The sequence below is a fragment of the Panthera uncia genome, chromosome E1 (assembly GCF_023721935.1).
Source record: "Panthera uncia isolate 11264 chromosome E1, Puncia_PCG_1.0, whole genome shotgun sequence".
NCBI classification, from domain to species: domain Eukaryota; kingdom Metazoa; phylum Chordata; class Mammalia; order Carnivora; family Felidae; genus Panthera; species Panthera uncia.
The window spans coordinates 17,119,264-17,132,233 of record NC_064814.1 but is presented as its reverse complement, the minus strand read 5'-3'; the positions used below and the strand labels follow the sequence as shown (position 1 = coordinate 17,132,233).

General features: G+C 44.9%; 1 protein-coding gene across 4 annotated transcripts in view; it reads left to right on the top strand.

Moving 5' to 3' along the window:
* The window catches only part of TEX2 (testis expressed 2), a 105,306-nt gene that overhangs the window by 34,658 nt on the left and 57,678 nt on the right, over positions 1-12,970 (top strand). For 3 of the 4 annotated variants that reach the window (XM_049637640.1, XM_049637643.1, XM_049637641.1), the window contains exon 2: positions 8,814-10,482. In XM_049637640.1, coding sequence (XP_049493597.1) covers positions 8,827-10,482 — 1,656 coding nt within the window. In that variant the 5' untranslated portion in view covers positions 8,814-8,826. Of the gene's footprint in view, positions 1-7,281; positions 7,471-8,813; positions 10,483-12,970 lie in introns of all 4 variants that reach the window. The other variant, XM_049637642.1, reaches the window with a different exon arrangement.

Genomic DNA, 12,970 nt, shown 5'->3' with positions numbered 1-12,970 from the left:
GAATCCCAAGCAGGCTCCGCCCTGTAAGCGTGGAGCCTAACTTGGGGCTTGAACCCACAAACTGCAAGATCATGACCTGAGCCAAAGTCGGATGCTCCATGGACTGAGCCACCTAGGCACCCCTAAAACCTGACTTCTTAACCACTTGGAATTGATTTGGCTTGAAAATTTAAGGAATGGTTGGTGAAAGGTACACAGCACCTCTTTGCACTTCCTTTGCAACTTACTGTGAGCCTATAATTATCTCAAAATAAAATTTTAAAAAGTTCAAGGAAGGTAAAACTTAGGCTGCCTCCTGTTACTACCTGTAACTGGCCTTGATCATTCTGTCTGGTACAACAGTGGGAGGTAGGAGGGAGCAACGTTTGCCAACAGATCCAAAGCCAAATAATGGTGAGGAACGCTGCTTTTGTTGTTGTTGTTTTTAAAGTTTATTTATTTATTTTGAGAGAGAGAGGGAGGGAGAGCACAAGTGTTGAAGGAACAGAGAGAGAGAGAGAGTCCGAAGCAGGCTCTGCACTGTCAGCACAGAGCCTGATGTGGGGATCAAACTCAAAAACCGTGAGATCATGACCTGAGCCGAAACCAAGAGTTGGACGCTTAACCAACTAAGCCACCAGGTGCCCCTTTTTGATGTTTTTTTTTTTTTTAATTTAGAAATAATTTCAGTATTTAAAATAGTTGCAAAAAATAAAAACTGAATAAGGAGCACTATAACTCTTTCCCAGATTTGCGTGTTGTTAACGTTAGACCCCATGAACATCAGCTTTTGAAATGTGTTATTTGGTGAACACAGCCACTAACGACTCTTTTCTTACCCTTCTTCCAGATTTCCAACACCTGCCTCCTAGCTTCCAGGCACTCACTCACCTGAACAAAAACATCTCTTCCCAGTTTTCACACTTCTCAAGAATCTACAGGGGTTCTGTTTCCTAAGATTTAAATACAAACCCAGGGGCATATGGGTAGCTCAGTCGGTTGAGCGTCCAACTCTTGGTTTCAGCTCAGGTTGTGATCTCATGGGTTATGGGATCGAGCCCCACGTTAATCTTCATGCTGAATGTGGAGCCTGCTTGGGATTCTCTCTCTCCCTCCCTCTCTCTCTCTGCCTCTTCCCCGCTCATGCACGCTCTCTCTCTCAAAAAAATAAATAAGTATAAATCCAAATGCTTAGCCTTTCAAGGTTTTGAATAATTGATTCCCTGCCCTTAATTCAAATATTAGCCTTCCTCCCACACCCCCCAGTGCAGCCCCTCAGCCATAGCTAACCCAACCATTCAGCGACCCTCTTGTTCCCATCTCTGTGCCTTTCCATGCTCTGATGCTTCATAACTGCAATATTCTTTTCATGTGTAGGCCGCAGCCATAACTTTTCTTTCTTTTTTTTTTTTTTTTAATTTTTTTTAATGTTTATTTTTGACACACAGAGAGAGAGAGACAGGGCATGAGCGGGGGAGGGGCAGAGAGAGAAGGATACACAGAATCCAAAGCAGGCTCGAGGCTCTGAGCTGTCAGCACAGAGACTGATGTGGGGCTTGAACTCACAGACCGCGAGATCATGACCTGAGCTGAAGTCAGACACTCAACCGACTGAGCCACCCAGGCGCCCCCAGCCATAACTTTTCTGCTTTAAAAAAAAAAAAAAAAAAAAAAAAAAATATATATATATATATATATATATATATATATATATATATATATTCCCAGACTTCTTGACTTAATTAGCACCATCTGATTTGGGCATACCTGTTCTAGGTTTTTATTTTACTCTAGGGCCTTTTTGCTTTCGTATAGATGTCATACACGATGTCCATCTGTTGTCTCCTTGAGTTCCCCACAGTGGGTGGCACCGGCGTTAACCTTTGTAAACCTCCATAGACTTTGTGTGGTTGTGCTGGAGGCGTGACCTGGTTTTGAATGAGTTACTGTGAACTGAACTTGGATTTCATTATTAGATCTATCTAGCAGTCTGTAAAGCAAAATTCTAATCGTGTCGATGCGTTTGAACACCTTTTTCCTCCATGGATATGGCATTCTTCCCAGCTAGACCTTCTTTGCGGCCGGTAAAAGGTCCACGCCTTGTGGCCCAAGAGGGTGGACCTGTTGTTTATTAGCAGTTATGAAACCTGTGTTGTGTTGTTTGTGGTGCTGAACCCTGCCAGACTGGAAGAAACTTTGGAGGGTGGGTCTCAGAATCTAAGAACTAATGGGAAAGGCATTCTGAGTTTCTAACAGTCAGTCCAAGTGTCTTGAGAGGGTTGCCTGTGCTGGAAGTAGAGTACTTTCTTTTCTCTTTCTTTTCTTTTCTTTTCTTAAATGAAACTGAGGCCCGAGCTAGTTCATTATCTACAATGTCAATATTGATTTTTGTTTGCGAGGTGGAGTATTAACAGATTAGAATGGCTGCTGGCAATTCTCAGCTGCTTCATTGAATTTAAATGAATCAAGGGATAGCTGTTAAGATGCACTTGAGATTTTTAGACTAAATCAGACCTTTCTACTATGATGGGTTTGACTAGATTCACCTGTTTCCTCAGCAGCATCAAGGTGGAAAAATGGAGTCTTAAGGCCTCTTTCGGATTTTTTATAAAACCAAATCCTATTAAAAAATGCACAGATAAGAGGTATTAAGCCATCCTCTGCAACACAATGCAGCTTGCTTCTATTCCCCTGCCAAGAGAAGTTTTTGAATTAAAACTATTGACTGACTCAACCCATGCTAGCAGATGGTATTCATACATCATATGTCCAAGTGCAAGCTTGTTCAGAGGCAGCAAATATCTAACAGGCTGAATTTTACAAAGACAAAGCATTTTAATAATGATCTTGAAGGATTAGTGATGCTCCTGAGAAATGAGGCATATTCCAAACAGGCTTGTTTCCTAAGATCTGCTGTGTTACTGTACACACTTTATCTGGAAGCCAGTTCCATTCGCAGTCAAAATCACTCTCTTCCCTCCTTGCTTCCCCCTCTGACTTTTTCCTTCCTCCTGCACTCCTTCTAATCTAGTATATGAATTAGAAAGTAATAATAATGTTGATCATAATGGCCACATCACTATTTGTTTTAATGTGGGAGGACCAAGTGGGATGGGTTTCTGATAAGTGAGCAGCCTGGAAGGAACTATTTTCTCTTTTTATGACTCTATAAAATCCCAGGATTGAATTGTTTCAAATACAGATGGAGGTAGGAAGGGCAGTTTTTATTAGAATATTAGCCCCCTCCCCCCGCAAAAAAAAAAAAAAAAAAAAAAAACATCAGAATTCAGGGAGGTTATTATATTTGAGTTAATAAATGCCAAAATTGAGTCTTGAAATAGTTGTTCATCTTTCATTATATAGTCTGATTTATCATTGATTGGCTTTTCATGGCCTAATTAACGACAATGACCTTTTTGAGTGACTAGAAGTAAAATAAATTTCATGGATGTTTCATATTCTAACTCTAACTGTACTAAGTTTGAGAGCCTCACAGACTTCATGATAGGGCAGTTGACTACTACCTTCCTGTTTAAGGTCTTTGTTTTTTATAAGCTCAGGTTAGATGAGAGCCATTGATTTATTCCTTGTTTTTAGACTGGATAGGATAGAATCCTGCATAAATGCTAGGGAGAGAAGCCCTTCTTTGAAGCTTTCTCAGTCTTAATGAGAGCAGTGACCATCTTTACAAGGCATAGTAACTTTAATGGAGAATGGCAGTCAAGACCTTAGGAAAGACCCATCAGCAAAAGAGTTTCAAATATCCTTTTTCCCTGAAACATACGTGGGTAAGGTGCAGGGGCCATTGGGCTCTAAAGTTTTTTTGACCCCCACAAAGTATGGGAGCATAAATACAATTGCACTTGTTACCTAAAAATGTAACCGTATGGTAAATACTAAAGAGCAGTGTGAGCTTTTTGAATAGAATTGTTTTCGTTGGCATGATAAGTAGTTCACAGTGTTAATATCACATCGTTGTGAAGTTTTGAATGAATATTTTTCAAAATATTTTTTATTTCCAATTTATGGTTAAATATACATAGCACTAAATTTACCATCTTAACTCTTTAGGTGTACAATTCAGTAGTGTTACGTAGATCCACATTGTTTTCCAACCAGTCTCCAAAACTTCTTCATCATACAAAACTGAAAGTCTGTGCCCGTGAGACATCTCCTCGTTTCCCCTTCCCCAACCCCCGGTAACTGCCTTCTACTCTGTGTTTATATGAAGCTGACTACTTGAGAAAGCTCAAATAAGTGGACTCACACAGCATTTGGCTTTTTGTGACCAGCGTACTTCACTTAGCGTTATGTTCTCAAAGCTCTCAACTCGAAGAGGGCCGGTTTTCTCCTTGTTCACCCACTGCTGAGCACGTGTGGCCCTCTGGAGCAGCTCATTGTGGAAGGGTCTTCAGCTAGTGCTGTATCTCAGCCAGCCCTGAACTTTGATTTCTGCTCAAAAGAGCACTAAAATTCAAGTTCCTGGGTGCCTGGGTGGCTCCGTCGGTTGGGCGACCAACTTCGGCTCAGGTCATGATCTCACGGTTCATGAGTTCAAGCTCCGCCTCCAGCTCTGTGCTGACAGCTCAGAGCCTGGGGCCTGCTTCAGATTCTGTGTCTCCCCCTCTCTCTGCCCCTCCCCCACTCACACTTCTTTCTCTCTCTCTCTCTCTCTCTCTCTCACTCTCTCAAAAATAAACATTTAAAAAAAAAATAAGGAAATAAATAGTTCCCATTTGTCAGAATCATCCAGTGTTTTGAGGGCAAGAATGGCTTCTCCAGAGCTCTTCTCCGGGTTCCCATTTTCCGTAGTCTCGGCCTGGTTATTCCTTTCCCAGTTGTTAAAATTTCAGTGCTTTTCAGAAGTTTTTGGGTTTTTTTTTTTTTCCCTTTCTTTTTCATATTGAATTCAGTGTTAGTTTTCAGCAGAATGGTGAGCCTGATAATACAGCTTGCCCTCCCAGACACCGGACCTCCGGCCTCAGTTTTTCAGTGTTGTCTCTAACATTCCCATCCATTCTGGGGCTGGACACAGTAAATCTTCAGCCACACTTTGCTCATGACCAAATCAGACTTTTGCTTAAGTGAATCTCTGGCAGGAAATCCTATATGGCAATGTAAGATATAGGCCCTCCCCCTCTGAGGACTCTGGAGTCAGGGTCAAAGCCCGGGGTCCTGTGATCTGCTGGTGGCTTTGGAAGAAGGAGACCTGTTGGGAAGGAAATTTCCTTTTCGGGCATTTCAGTTCCCAAGGGCTTGATAAGGTTGTCTCCTTTTTTGAAGCCCAGTTATAATTGAGTTTGGGTGGTGGAGGGCAGGCGCTAGTGAGCTAGGTACTTTTTTAGGATACTAGGTTGTCGGATAGACAATGAGACGACTCTCCATTTCTCCATGCAGCTGGTCACAGGCTGGTTGTTGAGAACTGAGCCCTTAGTTCCTGGGAGAGCTGTCCGTGGAGGAGCACAGACGGCGGGTGCTAGGACAAAGCAGTCATAAAGAATGTGCGTGATGTGCTAGAGGAAGCAGCTTGCTGTGGTGAAAAAGGCATCAGGACATCAGTGTCAAAAGCCCATGTCTAACTGTCCCTCCCCCTCCTTTAGTCAGTGCTGCGGCCTTGAACAAACCACATAATCTTCCTGGGCAACAGTCAGGTGCTTTTTTCTCTTGACCTTGGCTGTCCTGCGGGGCTGTGATTGTGGGAGGGTCAGTTTTGCTGGCCCCAGCAGCCAGCCAATGGGAGGACAGAGAGGAGGAGGCTTGCAGTAGTCCCCAGGAGGAGGGAGTGACCACTTGGTGGGTTGTCTGGAACCCATAGTATCCACTCTGGTTCCAGGACACTCAATTATCCAGCAATTTTGGTCCTAGAAGCAGCTTTTCTTTAGTCTCATCCCCTCATTTTGCAGACGAGTGAACAGAGCCCTGAGATTTTCTTGTATTTAAGCAGTAGCAGTGCTGCTCTGGCCTCACGTGGCATGTATTTGTAAAAGCAAACAAACACAAAAAGCACACCAGTGAAATAAATGGTCAGGGTGGATTTGGGGGAGTTTACTCTGGATCTCTCAGGCTACTTACCTGAGCCCAGGAGAGAGACATTAGATGATGAGCCAGACTGCCTGCCCTTAGCTGGCTCTCTGGCATCCAGCTCTCCACGGAGTCCCCCGTGGGCCCTGCTGGCTGACACAGGCCTTGAGACAGTCTGATCAGAGATTAGCAGAGGTCCCTTCAACTGGCAAGTCAGGGCCTGACTCTGTGGAGAGGTGGGCGTGCAGGCCCCTGATGGTGCTCCTTCCTGGGCAGGTGCCTGCTCACTGTGCCATAGGCTCCTGGATACACTACTGTTTTCTCCCGTGGGCCCCTTCCTGGACCTGACTTTGCCTGCCGATTCCTAGGCCTTCCCACCCTCAACTACGGACAGGCCTCTCCACTCTCGCCTTGCTCCCCAGAAGACCAGCTCACACTGTCCAGCCCCCACATCGTGCTCTGTATTTGCACCTGTGCCCGCAGTCATTTTAACTTGCAGCCACCATGCCATCAGGCAGCCTCAGAACAGCAGAGCCCTACACGTGGTCCTTGATGTTATTAAGGCAGTTTAAATGAAACTCATTTTTCAGCCTACTGAGAATTATCAACTATCAACCTTTTCTTTTTAAATTACCTCTATCATTTTCTTTTTAAATTGCCCTTATAAAACTAGGTGACAAATGAAAAATATGTGTTGCACTTGGTATTTTTCTTACTACGCTTACAAACCTGTTGGCTCAAAGATAACCGGGAAGATGGTCCTAGACCGGAGGCTTTGTCTTTCTAACTTGCCCTCAGCTCTTGGATTTAAACTCCTTTTCCTGAATGCACTGGTGATAGGAGAGTCTGAGGGTCATGGATGAGCAGGGGCAAAGCTCTGTTGGAAAGTTTCAGTGAAAGTAATTTGTCTTAAGTATTCATACTAAAAAAGGGGAGTTTCAGATGTGTCCATGTTGTGACTGGGCCCTTAAATGGTAATTTTTGTCATTGTTGGGATATCTTCTGTTCTAGGGACCCAGGATCACTGTTGCCTGCCCCCCTCCCACCATGGGTTTGCCTTTTCTCCTGTTAGTAGTATCAGTTGCCAGCATTTTGGAAATTAATATTTGGCAGAAGACTTCAATATGGGAGCTCTTCAAATTGAAGAAACAAGCAAGCAATGTAATGTTGATCGTTGATGGTAGATGACTTGTTTGAGTGTATTACGTTGGGTGGTATACAATCGTCATAAACATGTAGGATTTTAGATTTGGAAAGAACTCTTGATTCTCCATTTTACAGATGACAATTCTGAGAACCAGAGAAGTTTAGGCTTGTTCGGGGTCCCACAGAATCAACTGGAAAAGGAGAAAGTACCAGAAGCCCTATTTGGCAGCTCCCGGGGCCGCTCTTCCACTTCCCATGATGCTGCTCTTGTACCGGTGGTCTCCCAGTGCTCCCCAGCACCCCACCCCACCCACACCCTTGGAGGTAAAGGACAGACCCGTGTGGCAGGACAACCATGCCCATGCTCATCTTCACACCTTTTCCCCTCTTTCTAATCATGCCCTTTCTGTCACAACCTGCCCATCCGCTTATTATTTTATTTTTTTAATGGTTTTTTTTTTTTTTTTTAATTTAGTATGCTCCACACCCAACATGGGGTTGAACTCATGGTCCTGAGATTGAGTTGCATAGCTCTGCCGACTGAGCCAGCCAAGTGCCCCTGACCCATCAGTTTAAAACACTGAGCGCGGTGTCCTGCTTCCTACAATGGTCTCAGCCTCCTCAGAACACCTGAAATTCATTCCTCAAGTGTGTTCTTGCTCCTTTGACAGGGTTTCTTTCCAGATTGTGGTGCTAATTTCCATTTTGTAGGGTCTGTTATGATGTGTGGTGCCCATTAGTCAATGGGGAGAGAAGTAATGTACCAGATGTCACAGAGTTGGCTTGGTGACTTTAGTTCCGCTGCCCAGGTGTCTGTCTTCTCCCCAGCTGGCTGCTAAGCTCCAGAAGAGCAGAAAGCATAGCTTCCACGTCTCTGACCGTAGCCCTTCGAGTTCTTGGTTGGTGGTGGGTTACGGCATTGATCCTTAATTTTCCTGCCCTCTGAATCGTGGATTCAGTTTAAAATGTGTTTCCTTTATCCTGAAGCCCCAGCATATGCCCATGTCTTCATGGCTGCCTAAATACTCTGCCATTTGGGGAATAAAGAAGCCAACAGGTCATAGCAATTCATTGACAGATTTCCCTTGCTGCCCTTGGAGACTTTGCTGCTTCTTTGCAGTGGCAAGATAGTATGAGTCTTGGTGGGAGAGGCAAACCAAATAATTGTTAGGATGGCTGAGAAAATTGCAATGGAAGCAATAATCCTCCTGGGTTGACTTTTTATAGCTAGAAAACACTGGTGAAATTTTTGCTCCAAGATCCTCAAAATCACCAGGATGCCGCATTTTATCTCGTTGGACTTCGAAAGTGATGCTGGTAACCTCTATTGTACAGGTATTTTAAGTGTTGAAATCTAGAATTGCTGATTGAAGTGAGCCAGTTAAGAGGGAGGAAACGATTACTCAGATGTTGCGAAAGTGAGACGGACTGTATGGCATTTATAATACCAGTTTGGAGTTTGCTCATAAACGAGAATGCCTAACTGGGATTTATCTGGTGAAAATTAAACCATCAGACCTGCTCAAGTGAGAAACAGTGGCCATCTGCCAAGTCAAGGCATAATCACCATTTGGAAGTGAGCGACATCTGTGCTCCAGTGTGCACATGACAGTCTCTCCTGTGGAGAAGTGACTTTCTGACTTCTGGTTTTCTTGCTGTTTTTGCAGAGCCTGAGCCCTCATGAAGCCGGCAATGACAAGTCTGAATGGTCGCCATGCCGAGAAAACCATTGACATGCCAAAACCATCAGCCCCCAGAGTGCACGTGCAGAGGTCCGTGTCCCGAGACACTATCGCCATTCACTTCTCGGCATCCGGGGAGGAGGAGGAGGAAGAAGAGGAGGAGTTCAGGGAGTACCTCGAGGAGGGGCTGGACGACCAAAGAAGCATTGTAACGGGGCTCGAGGCCAAGGAAGACCTCTATTTTGAAACCCAGGGTGGCTATGACTCCACTGGCCCTGCTGCTCAGTCCATCCTGGCAGATGGACTGTCCGTGTCCCCTGCCATTTTGCCCGTCTCCGAGAACACTGTAAAGCTGTTGGAGTCCCCTCCTCCGGCAGTGCAAGTATTAAGTACAGTGCCATTGGCTCTGTCCCCAGGGTCATCTTCGTCCGGGCCCTTAGCTAGCTCTCCCAGTGTGTCATCCCTTTCTGAGCAGAAAACCAGTTCTTCCTCCCCATTGTCCTCTCCTTCCAAGTCTCCTATCCTGTCGTCCAGTGCCTCAGCCTCCACCCTCTCCAGTGCAAAACCCTTCATGAGCCTTGTGAAGTCCCTGTCGACCGAGGTGGAGCCAAAAGAGTCCCCACACCCCTCGAGGCACAGGCACTTGATGAAGACATTAGTCAAGTCTCTGTCCACAGACACCTCCAGGCAGGAGTCGGATACCGTGTCCTATAAACCACCGGACTCCAAGCTCAATTTACACCTGTTCAAGCAGTTCACACAGCCACGGAGCACAGGTGGAGATTCCAAAACGGCGCCTTCTTCCCCACTGACTTCTCCCTCCGATACGCGCTCCTTTTTTAAAGTGCCCGAGATGGAGGCTAAAATCGAAGACACTAAGCGTCGCCTTTCAGAAGTCATCTATGAGCCTTTTCAGCTCCTTAGTAAAATTATAGGGGAGGAAAGTGGCAGCCATAGGCCCAAAGCCTTATCTTCAAGTGCTTCAGAACTCTCCAATCTGTCCAGCTTGAACGGTCACTTGGAAAGCAATAACAACTACAGCATCAAGGAAGAGGAGTGTGACTCCGAGGGGGACCCCTATGGGAGTGACCCCAGCGGCCCCGGAAGTGACCCCCCCAGGTCCTCCGATGAGCCGCCCTCAAGAGAGGCGGAACCGAAGAGTGCCCAGGGCGGGGGTCTGAAGGATTTAGGCCTGAAGACAAGCTCCCTGGTTCTTGAGAAATGTTCCTTGTCTGCCTTGGTGAGCAAAGAGGATGAGGAGTTTTGCGAACTGTACACCGAGGACTTTGATTTGGAAGCGGAGGTGGAGAGCGCGCCGGACAAGCGCCCAGATCTCCCTGCCGGGCCCGAGGTGCCGGCGGATGACGGTCCGACTCTGGACAGTGAGGACGAGGCCCACTCGGCCGTGCAGCACCCGGAGCTGCCGGTGAAGACGCTGGGCTTCTTTATCATGTGTGTCTATGGGTACCTCATCCTCCCCCTCCCCCATTACGTGAGCGGACTCTTTCTGGGAATTGGCCTTGGGTTCATGACTGCGGTGTGCATGATCTGGTTTTTTACACCACCAAGTGCTCATAAATATCACAGATTACATAAAAGCCTACAACACTGGAACACGAGGTCCCTGGATATCAAAGAACCGGAAATACTGAAGGTAAGTCCCTCTGCAGCAGCCCGCTAGCGCCCCCCACCGTTCTCCCCCAAACAGCCTGATTTTAGATCCAACTTAATGGTCTTAGTTGACGGTCATGGTTTTCACATAAGCCGTGTTTTTAAGGCTTTGGATTCTCCTCGCTCCAGGGGCACCCAGGAGACTTCTCTGGTAAACCTCATTCTAATTCAAGTTTTACCAGTTGACTGAGGAGTTTTTCAAGGATCCTCCACGGTGCCAGTGAGTAGCATTTACATGCGGTTCGGATTTCAGTCTCTCTCTAAACTTTCCAGGGATTTGCTACTCGCTGAGTCTGTTAGGATTGCATGTGCTTGGGGCCCTGGAGAAGGGTTCAGCACTCGTGGAAAGCCAGAGAAGGACAGGAGGAAGAGAAGGCAAACTGGTGTCGGGGGTGGTTACTGATGGTACTGCTCTTTCCTGTGTGCACAGTGAGGTGTGGGCTGGAGAGAGAGAGAGAGAGACATCACCTTCCGGTACGTGACAGTCTCAGGGTTCGGGCCTCCTTAGGGGGGCTGGGAAGATCCGTTAGGGTGCAGGAAGAAAATATTAGCACTTCCATTTGTATTTATTTGTACATATTTTAAAAACTTCAGGGTTTTGGGGCGCCTGGGTGGCTCAGTCGGTTAAGCGCCCGACTTCGGCTCAGGTCATGATCTCACGGTTCGTGAGTTCAAGCCCCGTGTGGGGCTCTGTGCTGACAGCTCAGAGCCTGGAGCCTGCTTCACATTCTGTGTCTCCCTCTCTCTCTGCCCCTTCCCTGCTCATGCTCTGTCTCTCTCTGTCTCAAAAGTAAATATACATTAAAAAAAATTAAAACAAACAAACCAGGGTTTTGTGTATGTTTCAAAATATTTGGAAATATATATATACAGTTGTAGCTTCTATAGTTTGTAAGTCATAGGCACATATACATGTTTTGTGTATGTATATATATATACATATATATATGCTTTTTTAATTGTGGTAAAATACAAATAACATACAACTTATCATCCGAACATTTTTTTTTTAATTTATTTATTTTGAGAGACAGAGCAGGAGAGGGGCAGAGAGAGAGAGAGAGAGAGAGAGAGAGAGAGAGAGAGAGAGACTTCCAAGCAGGCTTCACACTGACAGTGTGGAGCCCAGCGCGGGGCTCGAACTCACGAACCACAAGATCATGACCTGAGCTGAAGTCAAGAGTCAGATGCTTAACCAACTGAGCCACCCAGGCGCCCCACCATCTGAACCATTTCTAAATATACAGTTCAGTGGCATTAAATATATTCACATTGTTATGCAGCCATCACCGCAGTCCATCCCTGGAACTCTTTTTATCTTGTACCACAGAAACTCTATCCCTTAAACAGTAGCTCCTCATTCTTCTGCCTCCAGAGCCTGCAACCATAGTTCCACTCTGTCTTTCAATTTTGAATACTCCCGACTACCTCATATAAGAATCAGACGGAGGTTGTCTTTTTGTGCCTGGCTTGTTTTACTTAGCATAATCAGAATTAGTCTGAATTTCCTTTCCTTTCAAGGCCGAGTAATATTCCATTATACGTATATACTACTTTTTCCTTATCCATTCATCCGTCAATGGGCACGTGGGTTGCTTCCACATTTTAGTTATACTGAATAATGCTGCTACGGACATGGATGTTATAGATAGCTTTTTGAGATCTTGTTTTCAACTCTTTTGGATATATACCCCAAAGTGGGAGCGCTGGCTCCTACGGTAATTCTATTTTTAATTTTGGGGGGAACTGCCATACTGTTTTCCACAGTGGCTGCACCATTTTACATTCCTACCAGCAGAGACAAGAGTTTTAATTCCTCCAACTCCTCACAACTCGTTTTCTGTTTTATTTTGTTTCGTTTTGTTTTTTGTATTTTTTTTTTTTTGTATTCAAAGCTGGTTTCATTTCTCTGTTAAAAGGTTTTTTCCTCCTCTTTGTTTAAATAAGAATGTTCAAAAAATGGCATCATCTCTTTTTATTGCAAAAAAAAAAACCCACCAAAAAACAAAAAACAAAACCCAAAAAGCAAAAAAATCCAGGGGAAAAATCCTAAGGGTCCAAAATACTGTTTGTTTTCTAGTTTCATGAACTTTTTACCTTATTAAAAAGAAATACATGGTCAGTGTTTTAAAAACAGAGGAAACCGAAAGAAAAAAAGTTTTTTTATCACACTAGTGAAAGGAACTAATGATTTTGATATATATCTTCGTTTTGTTCCTTCTTTAAATTCCTGCATGTGTGAGTGTATACATACTCGCATACTCTTTTTGTTTTGATTTAATGAAATCATGTATTTTGCAGTCTGACCTTTTTTCTTTTTTTTTTTTAATTAAATTTTGTTTATGTTTATTTATTTTTGAGAGAGAGAATGTGAGCGGAGGAGGGGCAGAGAGAGAGGGAGACACAGAATCTGAAGTAGGCTCCGGGCTCTGAGCTGCCAGCACAGAGCCCGACAGGGCCTCGATCCCATG